Consider the following 17,499-nt stretch of genomic DNA (forward strand, 5'->3'; position numbering starts at 1 on the left):
TGCCTCCCCTCCACTCCCACTCCTCCACGCCTCTCCACTGTCTCCTCTGTGCCTCTCCTCTCTGCCTTCTACACTGTGCCTCCCCCCCCGCCGGGGGGGGACAGTCAGTGAGAGGCCAGCGGCCTTTTGTGTGGAGCAGCTCGCTGCACCGAGCCCTTCACCGCTCGCCCTGGCTGTTCGTCCCCTCTTCTGTACGGCCCTTAGAACCGGGGGCCCGGTCGCACCTCTGGACGCCGGCTCTCTGTGACAGCCAGGCAGGCGTGACGGACGGGCAGACAGACGGACGGACGTCCAGGCCACCGGATGACACTCGCACTGTACCCTGCGATAGGGTGCTGATGTGAGGTTGATGCGTCGCCGTTGTCGGGTTGTCATCGTACGATAGCGTTGGTGTCGCTTCACGCTAGCCCGTCTATTGTCGACTCTTGTCGTTTAGCGGAGGCGTTTTCCAAAGACTCTTGCAGAGATTTATTTTTTAGAGACGTACTATTTCAGTCGATGTTGGACAGGTTGGGTCAGGCGTCTTGCTCAAGGACAATGTGTGTTTGTGTTTTTGTGTGTGTGTGGGGGATTGTGTGTGTGTGTCTGTGTGTTTGAATATGTGTGTGTGTGTGGGATTGTGTGAATGTTTGAGTTCTTGTGAGTGTGTGTGTGTGTGGGATTGTGTGAATGTTTGAGTTCTTGTGTGTGTGTGTGTGTGTGTGTGTGTGTGTGTGTGTGTGTGTGTGTGTGTGTGTGTGTGTGTGTGTGTGTGTGTGTGTGTGTGTGTGTGTGTGTGTGTGTGTGTGTGTGTGTGTGTGTTCACGTGTTTGTGTAGGTAACCCACTCCCGAACCTAACGTCTCCCCCGTGTCCTATCGGAGCTCTGCCTCCGGTCGATGGATGACGGCTCACGGCCTGGTCCCCTCGGTCCTCTCACTCCTCGGTCAGATTGGGTCTTCCCTTCAGACGAACCCTCAGCTCCCCATGACGGGCCCGCCCCCCAGCGGTCTGATGAACCGTCTGTCAGAGTGGAGGACGGAGGTGGTTTAACCCTAGCCTGGGTAGCGCCGCCCGTTCTGCCGGCGATTTGAATGCGCGATTACAGAGCAATACATTTCTTTCTGCCTCCGATACGTTTTTTTTGCCGGAGCCAATCACCAAGCTGGCTTCCCCCCCCCCCCCCCCCCCCCGGCGCGCTATTGGCTGGTGTAACACAATGACGACAGGGAAGCGACAGCAAGCAGCCAATTGCGAACAGGGTCGTTTAAACTAGGCCCGTGGATCACGCCTCTTGTGCTGACGATAATGACGATAGCTTCCCCGTTAACCTAGCATGGCTTTCCCCAGACCAGGCTCAATCTACGATTGAGCCTGGTCTGGGGAAAGCCATGCTAGGTTAACGGGGAAGCTATCGTCATTATCGTCAGCCAGGCTCCGTTAACCCTCAGACACAGCCTCCTCTCGCCGACTGTCTGGCCGCCGTATTAAAGCGGGAGTCAGATGAGTTATTCTACACACGGGTGAGGTGTTACTAAGAGGAAGCCCTCCCAGAGATGGAGTGTGACCGGGGAGACGAACGCGTCGCCCCCCCTGCGGCCCCCTCGTTCATCTGAGCCAGGGAGGTCCAGGAGAGGAGGGGGAGAGGGGGTTCCTCTCCGTGGGTCTCGGGGGCGGCGCGTCTCTCTGATGTAAACTGTCAGAATGCAAATGTGTTTTTGTTTTTGTTGACAGGCGTAAAAGAACTCGGCCTCTGTGTCCACCGACAGGCCCGCGGTGTTGGCGACGCCCCGTCCGTTAAGCCTTTCCTTTATCCCTCGTCTGGACGCGTTCGTCACGGGTCGGTGACGTGTGTCTGCGTGCGCTGGGCCCCCACTAGGGGCAGTGCCGGGCACCACAACACCATTGGTTCGTTATTCGCCGCTCGGGGCCTTCGGGTACCGCCGCTAAGCTAACCGTAGCGCGGGGTTAGCCCCGGGCCTTCGGGTACCGCCGCTAAGCTAACCGTAGCGCGGGGTTAGCCCCGGGCCTTCGGGTACGGCCGCTAAGCTAACTGTAGCGCGGGGTTAGCCCCGGGCCTTCGGGTACCGCCGCTAAGCTAACCGTAGCGCGGGGCTAACCCCTATTAAAACCCTTACCTCATTAAAAGTAAAGGAGAACATTTCTTTGTTCTCCAACCACGTGTCATCACCGCCCCCCCCCCGCTCACCGGCCTGGGGTCTCGGCGGCGAATTTCAACTCTCTCTCTCTCTCTCTCTCTCTCTCTCTCTCTCTCTCTCTCTCTCTCTCTCTCTCTCTCTCTCTCTCTCTCTCTCTCTCTCTCTCTCTCTCTCTCTCTCTCTCTCTCTCTCTCTCTCTCCCTCTCTGTGTTTGTGATTTGATGGCCATGACAGATCATGTTAGGCTGGGGTGGGGGTGGGTGTTCCCATGGTAACTACGTCCTGAAGAGAGGCATGCCTGATGCCTTTGTGTAAACTTCAATTTGTGGCCGCCATGACACTCACACGGGCCCCGTTCACCTAGCGGCCATCTTGGTCGTCAACACTGGCTGTGTGGGCCTTGTGGTTCCACCCCCCCCCCCCCCCCCCCCCCCCAGCCAGTGTTGACAACCATGATGGGACCAAGATGGAGCCGATGATGGAGCCAACATGGCGGCTGGAGGTGATTGAGGCCCACGGCGGCCGGGCGGGCGCACAGTGTGCCGCCTTGGCGCTGATGTCAACCTCACCGCCGTCGCGCTCTCAGTGTAAACACGTCCTCGTCCGCGTGACTCAGCACTGGAGAGAGAGAGAGAGAGGGGGGGAGAGGGAGAGGGAGAGAGAGGGAGAGAGAGAGAGAGAGAGAGAGAGAGAGAGAGTAAAATAAAGTGTGTGTAAAACAATGAGAGCAGGACAGACAAGTGCTGAGGATTAAGGAAGGTAATGAGTTCTTTCTTCCTCCCTCCCGTCCCAGGGAGGCAGAGCTGCGGTGGCAGGTCTGGGGGAGGAACGGGGGAGAGACGGGGGGGAGACGCCTTCCTCCCCGCGCTGATGAGGCGCGACTATCAGCTCAATGCTCACAGCTAATGCATTACTGCTGGCTGCTGCGGCCGCGGGCTCCATTCATACCCGGAGCCGTGCGCAGGGCAGACGTGTTGTTCGCTCCGTCATGAAAACACGAATGCGAATCGTAATTCGGAGGAAAGCGTCTCGCTCGGTATTTCGGATGCCTCTCGCATTCATATCTGCCAGCCAACAAGGCAGAGTACAGTGTATAGGTGAATAGCTGAATGTGCCGTTACTAAAGCCTGTTCCACTCTTCTGCTGCAGCCGGACTGTATGACAAGCATGTCCATGGCATTATGCCAGGTGTGTACTAATTCTAAAAGCAGAATACGTCATGTCTCCCTGCTGTCGATAGTGTTTCTCCTGTGCTGGCCCCACGATGCCTTTGGCTTCGTAGTGCCAGCCTGCCCCTAATGTTTCTTGTGATCAATGTAGTTATGTAATTGGACTTAATTATACATGTTCTGTCCCCTGCCCCAACGTGGCCCCCAGCAAGACCGCCTTACTGCTAATAGGGTCGGAATAAGACACACAGCATCCATTTTATGAAAACGTAGTCCCTAAGTGTAGTTAATACTTATTGAGCTGATATTGATTCAAACCTTTCCGTGTGAAACCTCTGCCCTTGAAATGTTAACAAAAGCCCCCCTCCTTCATCTACACACCTTCGAGACCGTCTCATATCACCACACTGAGCTCCTATCGTTGCGCTGAAAGGCTCTCACATCGAGGTTCCTGCGCACAATTCCCATATTTTCCCCCTACAATAATTCAAACCTCTCCCAGACGTCTCGTTTCTCGCGGAGACGCCGCCGCTCGCTATCTGTGTTCGTCCTCACGGAGCGAGCCCTTCCTCCTCGCTACGCCCGCTCTGGTTTAATCACGCTGCCGTGAACACTCTCCCCCGTTACCTTCAGCAGCCGGCCGCTGAGGAGGCTCAGATAAGGGTCCGGGCCGCGGCGTATCTCTGCTCACGGGGGCTCAGAGAGATGAGTGCAGAGCTCGGAGATTCTCCTTGAACCGCGGCCGGTGGAGGCGGGAGAAAGCCATCCCGGGGTTGGAGCCTGCGTCGCGTCAGCAGGATGCAAACGCACGGCCAAACAAAAAGCACTCAGTCACGGATTATACTATCCTGGGCTGGGCGGCACAATACAGCACTCTGCTATAATTCTACGCTACGCTAAACAATGCTGTACTGGGCTTTGCTATGCTACATGACACTCCGCTATGCTACACTATATTTGAGTATACTATGATGTGCTATTCTAAACTAAACTTCGCTATGTTACGCTACAATGCATGCCATACAACAACAAAAATCAGGCTAGTGCACTAAGATATGCCATGCTATGCTATGCAACACAACAGTTTGCTATACACCACGCTACACTATACTGTAGTATTAAACTATAGCATGCTGCCATACTACATTAAACTATGCTGAACTATACTGTACTATACTGTACTATGCAGGCGGACTCTTGGGGGTGGGGCTATGTAGGACCCGGGGGCGGGCTTATTCCTGGGCGAGGCTGGCTGTCCCATTGGTCAACTAGTCAGATCGTCCATCTCTGTCGCCGGGTGACATGCGTTAAAGCACTCCTAGCTGTTGCTGTGATCAAGTGGTGTGTGTGTGTGTGTGTGTGTGTGTGTGTGTGTGTGTGTGTGTGTGTGTGTGTGTGTGTGTGTGTGTGTGTGTGTGTGTGTGTGTGTGTGTGTGTGTGTGTGTGTGTGTGTGTGTGTGTGTGTGTGTGTGTGGCATCCTACTCCACCCTCTCAACAAGGACAACAACTCATCACTCCCCCCCCCCCCCCCACCCCCACCCCCTACCCCCATCACCCTCCCCCCATCACCCTCCCCCCCAGCAGAGTGATGGGATGGACTGTAAATCCAGCGAGAGAAATCCCAGTGATTGGCGATGCAGGGATGCAGAATACTGCCTGGAAAAAGGGCGGGGTCCATCAGAGCCAATTATTTATGTCGTAATGTAATGGTGTTTAATAATGTAAATTACCGTGAACATTGCTAGTCGCAGAGTAAGCATGCTAATTAGCATTACGTCGGATTAAAAAACGGACCTAACGCCACATTTAGAAGACAGAAAGGGATTACAGGGGCCGGTTGTGAAGGGTTTAATACATGATGCCTTGTTTGATCGCTTGGTTGTTGTGTTTACTCCTTGTCCCACGCGGTTTATCCTCATATACACGTTCTGTATCAACGGCCTCAGCAAACGTGTTCAGGGGTACCTCTCCAACGGTGTGACGGGTTTGTATCTCAGCAGGGCCTCTTCCCTGGGAACTTTGTTTTGCTGTAAACACGACGTGTGGCATTGTTGTATCGTGCGCTGCAGGTTGTGGCGTTACACACGCCAAAAACGGAGGAAGCACACAAACCCAGAGCCATTGGTATTCTGGGTCCGCTCAGTTTGCTTTGATGTGAAAGCGCCGAAGCAAAACCACTTGGGATAGTTTCACTCGGACCAGAAGCTGTTATCAATATAACATTGTGTCCGGAGCCGCGATCGATGGTTGGGTGTCTCACATCTAAAAGGTTGCCAGTTTCTCTAACATGGAGAATGCTGCTTCTATTTTAAAAGGGTAAATATTATTTATCTCACTCTGACGAGCACCATATTTACATCAAAGCAGAACGCGGCAACTGTTGGACACGACTCCCCATGTTCATGTAGAGTACAGATATTAGTCCGGGAAGGGAAACGGCAAATGACACGGATGCTCCAAGCTAGGAAATCTGTTTTGTGCACATGTATACTTTTATATTTATTTTTTATTATTTTTATTTTTATTATTTTTTATTTTTTATCTTTTGGCAGCAGTAATGTACAATAATTGTTAATGTCCTCAAAGTAATTATGGAATCAACTTAATTATTCATGTTCAGTCATCTGCCTCTGTTTGATCACAGCCTTCAGCAACATGGCTTTAGCTTCCAAGAACACCCATGAGTGAAAAGCCCAGGAAGATATGATGTATATTATTATCCTGTTATGAAGAAATATGCATTTCCGCCCTCCCTCTCTGACATGAGATGCACACGGCTGGAGTTCAAACTACACTGGAACAGATTTCTAATTTGGGACACCCTTGGCACCCCAAAAGAAGAAGATTGAAAATAAAAAGCCTTAAGATGTCTTTAAAAGCTGCCAAAAACGTGCCTCCAAATTCCGTGTGGGGGAACAAGATTCCCGACGCTAACGCAACACTTATTAGACTATTTCAAAGAGTTTCTCCTCCAGAGAACAACTCATTCTTCACATCTGAGCACAGCAGCATTCTCTCAGATGGATGACGGTTCTCGACACGCCTCTGAAACAAATGAACAATACACGTCAATACTTAATGAAACACGCGTCCGAGGGCCTCGATTATCCCCGTGAGATAAGTCATAAGATGAGTCAGAAGCCGAACAATAACAGACCCTCGCTGGAGTCCCTCGCGCGTTCGTTCACGCCGGACGTTCTGATCGAAGCGCCTCGCGATGTCACCTCCGTATTCTGCCTCGGGGCGCCGGTGGAGATTAAACGAAGGGACCCCCCCCCCCCCCCCGGCCCCCCGACCTGACGAACGACCGTGAGCCACCGGACACAGAATGAGCCCGGCCGGCGCGGGCATCAATCCCCAGCCCGTCACGAGTCTCCCGCCGGCCTGGAGACGGGATCCCCTCCTCTCGGTTTGAAGAGCGCCGCCATGACGGATGACCGCGGCCCGGAGAGCAGACACGGCATTACTGATGACCTTGGTCCCGGAGCGACCCCTGATCATCAGTTATGACAGCGCTGAGAGAGGTCTGAGGACTGAGAGAGGTCTGAGGACTGAGAGAGGTCTGAGGACTGAGAGAGGTCTGAGGACTGAGAGAGGTCTGAGGACTGAGAGAGGTCTGAGGACTGAGAGAGGTCTGAGGACGTGGCTGAGAGAGGTCTGAGGACTGAGAGAGGTCTGAGGACTGAGAGAGGTCAGAGGACTGAGAGAGGTCAGAGGACTGAGAGAGGTCAGAGGACTGAGAGAGGTCTGAGGACTGAGAGAGGTCAGAGGACTGAGAGAGGTCAGAGGACTGAGAGAGGTCTGAGGACTGAGAGAGGTCTGAGGACTGAGAGAGGTCTGAGGACTGAGAGAGGTCTGAGGACTGAGAGAGGTCTGAGGACTGAGAGAGCTCTGACGACTGAGAGGTCAGAGGACTGAGAGAGGTCTGAGGACTGAGAGGTCAGAGGACCTGACTGTGAGGTCTTGGGGGGCGTGGATGTGTGGAGCTGTACAGGAGCCAGAGAGAGGTGTGCTTTAGCTGGGTGTGTGTCCTCCATCCAGGGACTTCAGTGGGAGGGAGGTCTTGGAGGCAGACCGAGGCTCTTGCTGCGGTCGCAGGTGTGCGTCTGGAAGGAAGAGTCGCCTCAGGCTCTGTGATGCATCTTGATGAATATCTCCAGCTAGGAGCCAATAGAGACGCCATTAGCAGACAGATTGACTGTGTGTGCGAACGTGGCTGAATGGGTATATGTGTGTTTTCTCTCTGTGTGTGTGTGTGTGTGTGCGTGTGCGTGCGTGTGCGCGCGTGCGCGTGCGTGCGTGCGTGCGCGCATGTAAGGGGTTCCAGGATAGGTTAATTTATTCCTGTTCCTTTTGCAGTGCAGAGATTAGACAGAATGGAACTTATCTTATTCGTCCCTTTAGAGGATTTCTGTAAAGGCAAAGACACTTTAAACGAAACGACTTCACTGGAACAGAAACACTGCAGTGCTTTCCCTGACGATATCTGTATCTGCAAGATAGTCTGCAAGTCAACCCTGTGGTCTCTGGAGTTTGTGAGTTGGAACTTTTCTTTTAATTCCTCATTTGTGTAGTAGATTTAATTCCGTCACGCATCATTTCGATGATATGCTTGGCTGAATGTCTTCCTGCCTCCTTAATCAGTATCTTGGGAAAAACAGTGGGCTTGAACACTTAAATGTAGCTAATAATTTATGTGCTCCTAAAGTCTATAAATTTAGACGTACCGCTGTCAGATATAAAATGGCCGACCCTGCAGCAGAACTGGCAAACAGACATAAAACGTTTTCATCGGTTGGAATTGTTGTTTATGTCCTGGTCCCCAAAGCAAACCTCTCATTTATGAGCTATAAATACCAAAAGGAATATAATAAAGTCTTTCTTCTGCCGCCTGATCCAGCCGATTCTGTCAACATTTTTGGCGCTTCCAAACCAGCTAGCAAGATTCAAGATTGAAGATGGTTTATTGTCATATTAACAACTAGCAAGTCTCAGGCTCCTTCAACAGTGCAATTTAAAAGAAAAGTAAGAATATAAAAGAAACACAAGTAAGAGAGCTAAACTACAATACTGCACATGAATAATTAGAATAAAATAAAAATATAATAATAACTAATATATAATAATAATAACTAAGGTATAAATAGATGCAGCATAAAGTGAGATGTAAACAGACATAACCTAGCTTAGCGAACATGGTGTCCAATAAGCCGGTTGGGGGTAAGACACGAGGCTAAGTAAGGACAGGGTGCCTCCCTGCTTCCGCCATTACCCCGTCGATATCATATTGATCTGCGCCGCAGTGTCTGAAGCAATTAGAAACGTGGGAGATTCACGCAAATGTCACCTTGGTTGGCTGTAAATGTAAATCACAACTTGGAGAGACAAACACTTCCACGCACACACAGACATGCACACACGTGCGCACAAACACACACACACACTTTATGTGATCTATTCTTTCTCCCAATCTACTGTTGAGGCACACACACACACACACACACACACACACACACACACACACACACACACACACACACACTGTCTGAGAATATAGCTGAGTCAATATTCTGCAACAATTTAAAATGCCAAATGGATGCACACAGGGCCGTTGCTACGATTCCTGGGCCCCTAGACAAGATTTACTGATGGGCCCCCCTGCGCTGAATTGTTGACGGGGGGGGGGGGGGGGGGGGGGGGGGGGGGTGGAAGGAGCACAATTGTTGACGAGGGAGAAATTGTTGACGGGGGGGGGGGGGGGCGCTATGGTAGTACTATGGGCTGGTAGTAAAATAAAAAAATTAAAAAATTTTTTTTTTTTTTTTTTTTGTGGGCCCCCCCTGGGCTGTGGGCCCCTAGAATCGTCATCACCTTTCACCCCTTATCGACGGCCCTGGATGCACACACAAACCCAAAAAAGCACACACACAAACACAAACACAAACACAAACAAGCACACACACAAACACACACAGAGAAGGCTTGTCTGTGCCAAGGTCTGGCTGTTGTTGGAGAGTCCTTTGGGTGAATAGAGAGCGTGTGGACTTATTGAAGGGATTGCTTTGTAAACCTGCCGGTCGCAGGTCTGTAAATCAGGTTGTGTGTCTTCATCCTAAAAGCCACTCGCGTGGTCCGTGTGTCTCACGCCTCTGCTTCCGTTTGCTGCCTGGTCTGCCTCAAATCTATTCATACTTCAATAAGTTCCCTGATGTCCAACGAAGTGGATTCACACAGCGCTCAACATCTTCCTGTGTCTAACGTGGCCGTTAGGCCGCCTGCACCAATTGGCGCGTCCAATAACCAAACGAGTCACTCAGACTCGTTGTTTGAGTACTTTTTAACTGTGACTCTTGCGCTACGTGCTGTTATGGCGTACAGGCAGGGCGGTACGGGCAGCTCCCGCCTCCAACCGACTGGTTAACTTTGGCAGGGGTTTCCATGGCGATCGCACTGCGGGGAGAGACACCGTTAAAGGAGATGGATGATGGAGTCGAACGGCCGTACTTAGCTAAGTGCCAAGTGGAGACGGTTCCTCTCGGAGCGGTCTTCCGGGCGTACGGATTTATGGAGTCTGCGGTGACGCGCTGATGAAAAGCCAAACAGCAACACAGCGAACGCCTACCCGCCCATTGTTAAATCCATCCTCATTACAGATTATTAATTGGCGGATTACGTGATGGATTGGTTTTCCTTGAATTCTGTCAACCAGCCTTCACTTTTTCTTGAGGTTGATGGATTCTGGTTTTTAGTGTGTGTGTGTGTGTGTGTGTGTGTGTGTGTGTGTGTGTGTGTGTGTGTGTGTGTGTGTGTGTGTGTGTGTGTGTGTGTGTGTGTGTGTGTGTGTGTGTGTGTGTGTGTGTGTGTGTGTGTGTGTGTTTGCTATTTTGTGGACACGCATGTCGAAAACCTATTATAATACGGCGAGTGCCTTGCGTGCGTTTTTTAGCATGGGTGTCTCCTTTGGAAATCGTACCGGCAACCCTGGTACAAGGGTTGAGACCAGGGGCCCGAAACCCCCCCCATCATCGCCAGAGGTTTCAATGTGGCCCCAGGGCTCTGGGTGTGCCATTGTTTACATATGTATCCCATTTGTTCATACTCCAATCTTAAAAAGGCAATCATTTATAATTATCATAAAATTATTTCTGACACAATAAGAAAGCATTTATCGGCTTGAATGTATTGAACAGTCGCTATGGTTACATGGTGCCGGCTCACACCTGACAGTAACCGATAGCTCAGCGCATAAAAGCGCATTAAAGGGAACCAATATCACTGCTCTGGGAAAACGGACGAAAAAAAAGAATAATTGGCTTTTCCAGTACGAACGGCCTGGACACCGCATCCTGTGAGGAAGGTTTTAGCGCAGAGCACCAGTCCAGACCGCCGCTATGACGAGCTGTTACTGAATGGGGGGCTTTTCTGAAACCCCTGTCGTCCTCTTCCTCAGACGAACGACGGAGTTTGGCACACTGAACACAATCAACGATGCAACTGTACCCCTCCTCTGAAAACAGGAGACAGAGATCTGTCCTTATCCAGAGATCCGCCCGTGCCCGTGTGTTAACACGTGTCTGAGCAGACGAGCCCGAAACAGTGATGTAAACATGGATATTTACGTTCCTCTGAAGCATGTCTGTGGATCCACCGTGCCTTCAGACAACTGCTGCCTTCTGAAGACGGCCATATGGGCGTCTGACTCCAATTAGAGAACACATGGACAAGCAACGGCACAGATTCTGCTGGCATCGCATTGATTCAATCCAGAGTATAGGAGCATAAAGTACAGCGATTAGGCTTTATGGTGTGGATCGCTTTCTCTCTTAAACTCAAAACATCAGAGTTGTTTAGGCTTTTTCGAGGAATATTGAACCACAGCATCGACTGACTGAAGTGTATGCATTGCACAGTCTGTTTGCATTGCTCAGATTCAGAGCACTTGTCTAAACAAGGCAAAGAGGGAATCCTTGTTTTTGACAGACGCTTCGTATTTGCCTTGGTCTGTTCTGCATTTACGTAAATCCACTGATTACAGTTTGACATCCTCTCAACCATTTTAGAAAACCCTGGAATCTTGACTCATGACTTAGTATAACACAGCTAATTATTGCAGTTAAACAGTCATACTCAGTATAACAATTAAATTCAATTAAATTGTATTTGTATAGCCGTTAATCACCATTACAGTCTCACAGTTATAAAACACAGTTAATCAGTTATACTGAGTATTACACAGTTATACAACAGCTATACAGTTATACCCAGTATAACACAGGTATATATCAGTTATACAGTTATACTCAGTATAACAGTTATATATCACAGTTATACTGAGTACAACGCCGTCATATAACAGTTATACAGTTATACTCACTATAACACAGTAATACAAAATCAAAGTAATAATCATTGTATTTGTGTGCAGCCACCAGTGGAACCTTAATCCAGTGAGATACAGGAGGTAACAACACGTCTAGCACAGTCAATAAAAGCCCTTAATTAATTGATAACTCCGCCCCTTAACGCCGTCAACACCGCGTGGTTTATAAGGAGGAGGACATCCTTACCCTCTCTGATGCTGGAGGGTTATCAACGGAGCCCAACCTGAAGGAAGGCCCGGGCGACAGGCCTCCCCTCGCAGCCCCCCGGGGGGCGTCCTGCCGGGCAGACCGACCGGCCAGCTGGAGGGGGGGTAGAGGGGGGGTGGAGGACGGCTGGGGGTTGATGAGGCTTCTGCCTCGCTGCCTGTCTCAGTGCAATATCCATGAGTGGCTGGCAAATGCATTACGGTCGCCGTGGGACCGCATCCAGACGAATGGTTTGCCAGCTCACGCCTCGCCTTCCCTGCTCAGGCGGTTCTTCGGAAGGGGTTCGGTGGGTTTGGTCGAAGACCGACTGTTTAAGTGGCGGTTTTTCGTTTTTTCTTTTGTTGCAGAGCGTCGATGAAAACTTACTGTAATCTCGCGACGTTTCTATATTTAATATCCCAGTTCAATCCCAGGAAGTAGACTCTGCTGATTGAGTCTGTTTTATTATTTTGTCTCTTTTATTCCAAAGCGACGCACAGTGAACTCAGAAACACGTCCGAGTTCAGGAAGGAGCAGGAAGGCGACATTGAGATACGAACCGAGTACCTTTAGCCGTCGGGAGTCGAACCCCCTCACCACGACGTGTTAATAACTGAGTCTAGAGACGGGCTTAGGGTGCGTGTGGAGGCAGGAGGAGGGTGACACACGACGGTGTCTTTGGATCAGTCCCAGCTCGGAGGTGGAGGAGGTGTGTCGACGTGTGAGGGCAGGTGGGAGGGGGACAGAGCTCTGATGTCCCCCCTCTGAACAGGTGAACGCCATCTGCTCCGGTGCTTTCATCAGGCTCTGTTCAGATGGTCGAGGGATTATCGGGGTCCATCCGCAGAGGTCTGCGGTTGAATAAGATAATGTCAGCGGCAGTGGTTTGAGGCTCAAGTTGAGAGGGTTCGTATGATTGGGGATCGGAGGATGTTTTGTGATGGCCCTGTCTAGCCAGGCTATTACCCAGGATACTAATGTACGCACTCAGGGTGAGACTGTTGGACATAAGCTGTCCACTGAATGGCATTTATTCGAAAAATAACAAAACGGTCACTTTATTTGACGTGACAATGGAGCAATGACAACCACATTGAAAGACAATATAAACGCTGATTGGAAATCCCTCTAAAGGATCGGCCTCTAGCTGTATTCACCAGCTCCTATAAATACGTTGCAGACAATGAAGAGTCTCCAAGGGACGGAATCAGAGCCTCATGTTCTGTGAGTCATAATCTAATAAAGAATAAACCCTATACGACACAAGCCCACTGCAATATCCCCTTAATTGTAATGAGACGTCTCTCATTGCAATAAATGTAATGTAGATTACACTTAATTAAATCTCACGGGTGATGTAGTGAAATCGAGTCCTTTGCGCAACAGCGAAAATGGCGGGAGTAAAAAAGGGGCGGGGCCAGCCACAGAGTCGCCCCGCCCTCCCCTCACCGCCCTCCCCTCACCGCCCTCCCCTCCCCGCCCTCCCCTCACCGCCCTCCCCTCCCCGCCCTCCCCTCACCGCCCTCCCCTCCCCGCCCTCCCCTCACCGCCCTCCCCTCCCCGCCCTCCCCTCCCCGCCCTCCCCTCACCGCCCTCCCCTCACCGCCCTCCCCTCACCGCCCCGGGCCGGAGTGGCGTTGTCCTGGGGAGACGTCCAGGGCGCGACCCCCTTAGGTGGGGCTCTGATTCATGACGGACAGCAGGGGGGCACCAGAGTGAGGCGAGAGGGGGCGTAGGGCGGGGGGGCGGGATCACATCATGAGGCTCAGGGGGAGAAGCCGTGCTCCTGTCACCCAGTGATCCCTGTTGATAATAAAACCAGGCTCTGACCCCTGCCTTCATCCTGGAATAGGGCCATCTCCCCCCCCCCCCCCCCCCTCCCCAACTGTGCCATTTAGATTCGTGGGGGGGGGGGGGGGGAGATCGCAGTGGTCACCTTCAAAGCACCGGCCTCCTCTGTTAGCTCAGCCACTGCGAACACTCAGAACAATTATAGGCTGGCATCCTAGGATCTGGTGTCTCCTCGGGACCTTTCCTCTGCTCCTTATTCCGACCTCTCTCTCACCCCGCCGCACACGCCAGTCGCTCCCCTCTCTCTCGACCGACCAGCCTGTCTCTCCCTGTCTCTCCCTTCTCCTCTCTCTCCATCTCTCTCCTCCCAAACCTGAACCCTCTCTCTCTCTCTCTCTCTCTCTCTCTCTCTCTCTCTCTCTCTCTCTCCTCTCTCTCTCTCTCTCTCTCTCTCTGCTGCCCTGCAGGGCTTCTTTCATGCTGATGTAATTCACGCGATCTCCTCTCCTTGCCAGCGAGAGAGACGGAGCGAGCCGGGGCGAGAGAGGGAGATGGAGAGAGAGAGAGAGAGAGAGAGAGAGAGAGAGAGAGAGAGAGAGAGAGAGAGAGAGAGAGAGAGAGAGAGAGAGAGAGAGAGAGAGAGAGAGAGAGAGAGAGAGAGAGAGAGAGAGAGAGCCTGCAACGCTCCCATGGGACACTACGATCTCCACGACTCACTGCTTCTCTTACTGAGACAGCCTCGCTGTCTTTCTCTACCCTCTCGCTGTCTCTCTCTCTTGCTGTCTCTCTCTCTCGCTGTCTCTCTCTCGCTGTCTCTCTCTCTCTTCCGCCCGCACACAAAATCTCTCCCTCTCTCTCTCCCTTTCCCGCTTTCACTCTCCCTCACCCACAACCTCCCTCTCTCTCCTACGCTCTGTCTGGCCCGCACCCACTGCTTCTCTCTCTCTTTCTCTCTTTTTCTCTCCCTCCCTCCCTCCCTCATACCCACAACCTCCCTCTTTCTCTCCCTTTCACTCTCTCACTCTTCCTCTCTCTCTCTCTCTCTCTCTCTCTCTCTCTCTCTCTCTCTCTCTCTCTCTCTCTCTCTCTCTCTCTCTAATTCCCTCTCTACCTCCCTCACCCACAGCCTCACTCTCTCTCTCTCTCCCTCCCTCTCCGTCTCTTTCTGCGTCGCATCGGCCACCGATTCGGAAATGCAAATGAGTTGAAGCCCGAAATAATCAGGTGGATAACAAAGGGAGATACAACAGCACTGTGTCTTCTTCATCAGCGGTCAAGTGTGCCATCAGGTGTTCATTAGACTAAGAGGGATGCCTCAGGCCATGCTCCTGAACCCCTGACGCAAAGGAGCGGGAAGTAACTAAAACAGAGCCAACCGACGGAAGTTTCCCCTCGTGAACGACTTCCTCTCTCGACGTTCCTACCCCGTTGATCGCACATGACGTCCTGTGCGTCCGTGTTGTCAACACACCACGACGTCGCGTTGTGTTGTGTCGTTAACACAAATGTGTTGTGCGTTGTGTCGTCAACACAACACAACGTCGGGTTGTGTTGTGTTAACAACGCAACCCAACGTCGGGTTGTGTTGTGTCGTTAACACAAATGTGTTGTGCGTTGTGTCGTCAACACAACCCCGGCGTTGGACGTGTGGTGCTCAGCGCTCTGCCCGTGTGTGTTTCCCCCCCCGCGCAGGACCGCGAGCCGTTTCTATGACAACCGAGAAGCCCTCGGCGGGGGAGATGAAGAGCGCGATGGAGGGTGACGCCAGACGGGCCAATCAGGTGAGAGCACTGCGGAACCGGTGGCCGCTGTAAATCAGGCCTCCCAAGCCTCTCCATCACTCAGATAAGGGCGGGGGGGGGGGGGGGGGGGTGTTGCTGTTTGATATGCATGGAGAACGCTCCCACTCACAGCTAGGTCAGAGCCGTGGCATCTCAGCATCTCCAGGCGACGCCCACGCCCACGCACACGTCCGTCCGTGATGTAAATAGTGATAATAATAATGATAAGACATCAGATTGATACAGGGCTTTTCCCAACGCTCGAAGACGCTTCACAGCAGCAGCTTTATCATTCGTATCCAAAAAGACAACAAAACAAACAAACAAAACAGAAAGTTTGAAGGTTAAAAGGGTCTGTTTTGAGTCTGTTGAACTAGTCCTGGATGATGGCGATAAGGGGGAGGGGGGGGGTGGGGGTGGGGGGGGAGTGTCGGGGGGGGGGGCTCACGCTGATGATGTCGTCCCAAAGGGCTCGGAGGACTACGGGGACCTGGACGACAGCTCGGACCAGACCCCCAGCAAGGCCTCCAAGTCCCCCCAGAAGAGCTCCTCCAAGAGGCCCAAGACGGTCCCGGTGAAGGTCAACCTGCTGGACGGCTCGCAGTACGAGACGGGCGTGGAGGTACGCCCCGTCCTGGGGCATTACTCACTACCTTTATACAGCGCTTTACAGTCTTGTCCAACATCCACCCATCCATTACACCTTCTCACACCGCCGGCGGCGTCGGCCACGCAGGGCGACAGCCGGCGCGTCGGGAGCAGTCGGGGCGAGGCGTCTCGCTCAGGGACACCTCGACGCTCGGAGCCGGGGATCGAACTAGCGACCTCGCGGTTACCAGCCAACCCGCTCTACCTCCCGAGCTGCTGCCGCCTTACATTCACGTTGAGGGCGTTTATCAGACGCTTTTATCCAAAGACACTTACAAAGTGCATTTGTCTGAAGAGAGAGGAACACCGATATATCTCTGTCGGTACAGGAAGGATGTTCATAGAAACAAGTGCCAAGCACTGACTCCCTAGGCTAACCCATTCCCCGTACACAACAGAGATAGCTAGGATAAGATGCTACACAAGTGCCAGAACGTACAAACATACGTGTGTAAGAGGGTTATGCATAGTCTTGCTCCTTGTTTACGAGGCAGTCTGTCACGTGACATTGGTCCCCGATGCGAGGAAACCAACGGTTAACTCACTCAATCGCTCAAAAAGCAGAGCTTATCATTTTGTTGTGTGGAGCAAACATGGCCCTTTCTGTTTGGACCGCCTCATTGTTAGATCACCGCCGTGGGGTTTAATTCATCTTCTGTTGGTAGTTCATTTGAATACACAAACCCGGCCTTCATTACTTTTGAATAACTCCTCTTAATTATCAATATGATATTAAATGAATCAGGGCAAAAACCGAATAGGCCAATTCGTCTGTTAGCTGGCTCTTTTTCAAGGGCTGCCAAAACCAAGAGCCCACTGTTAGATCACAGGCGTGGGGAATGCATGTGTCAGCTCAGCTGGGGGGCGGCTCTGATACAGGGAAAAGGAAAATCCATTCCTGGAAAACGTTTTTCCCCACTCGGGAATGATGCAAGGGTTTGAGTTGGAACAGCGCCTGACTCAGCAGGACTGCTCTGTCTCTGTGCGCTAACGTGTTACCACTGTAATGTGCTAACGTGCTACCATGCTAATGCTCTAATGTGCTACCACGCTAACGTGTTACCACGCAAACGTTATTACTAACGTCACCATGCTAACGTTAGTACTAATGTTAGCTATTTTCGCTGTGTGTGCTAATGCGCTGACGTTCCACCACGCTAATGTGCTATCACGCTAACTTCCTAGCATGCTAACATGCTAACTTTCTAGCGCGCTAATGCGCTAACTTTCTACCCTGCTAAGGTGCTACCACGCTCACATCTCCAGCGGCTGCTGACTCGACTATAGCAGCGCTGCGCTGTGGCGAGGGGGAGCTGGGGGAGGAGAACGGGGCAATGAGGGAGGGTGGGGGTGGGGGGAAGGGGAGGCTGAGGTGATGCAGCGGAGGGGGGGGGGGGGGGGGGGT

The 17,499-nt window shown here is 51.9% G+C and overlaps 1 protein-coding gene across 1 annotated transcript in view; it reads left to right on the forward strand.

Annotated features, from left to right (window-relative positions):
• Window positions 1–1,849: 1,849 nt before the first annotated feature.
• The window catches only part of si:dkey-178k16.1 (band 4.1-like protein 1), a 44,358-nt gene continuing 28,708 nt past the window's right edge, over window positions 1,850–17,499 (forward strand). Inside the window, exons 1-3 of the mRNA XM_056598327.1 lie at window positions 1,850–1,886; window positions 15,358–15,446; window positions 15,916–16,068. Of these exons, the coding sequence (XP_056454302.1) occupies window positions 15,375–15,446; window positions 15,916–16,068 (225 nt within the window). The 5' untranslated portion in view covers window positions 1,850–1,886; window positions 15,358–15,374. The remainder of the gene's footprint in view (window positions 1,887–15,357; window positions 15,447–15,915; window positions 16,069–17,499) is intronic.

Source organism: Gadus chalcogrammus, chromosome 1 (assembly GCF_026213295.1).
Source record: "Gadus chalcogrammus isolate NIFS_2021 chromosome 1, NIFS_Gcha_1.0, whole genome shotgun sequence".
NCBI classification, from domain to species: Eukaryota; Metazoa; Chordata; class Actinopteri; order Gadiformes; family Gadidae; genus Gadus; species Gadus chalcogrammus.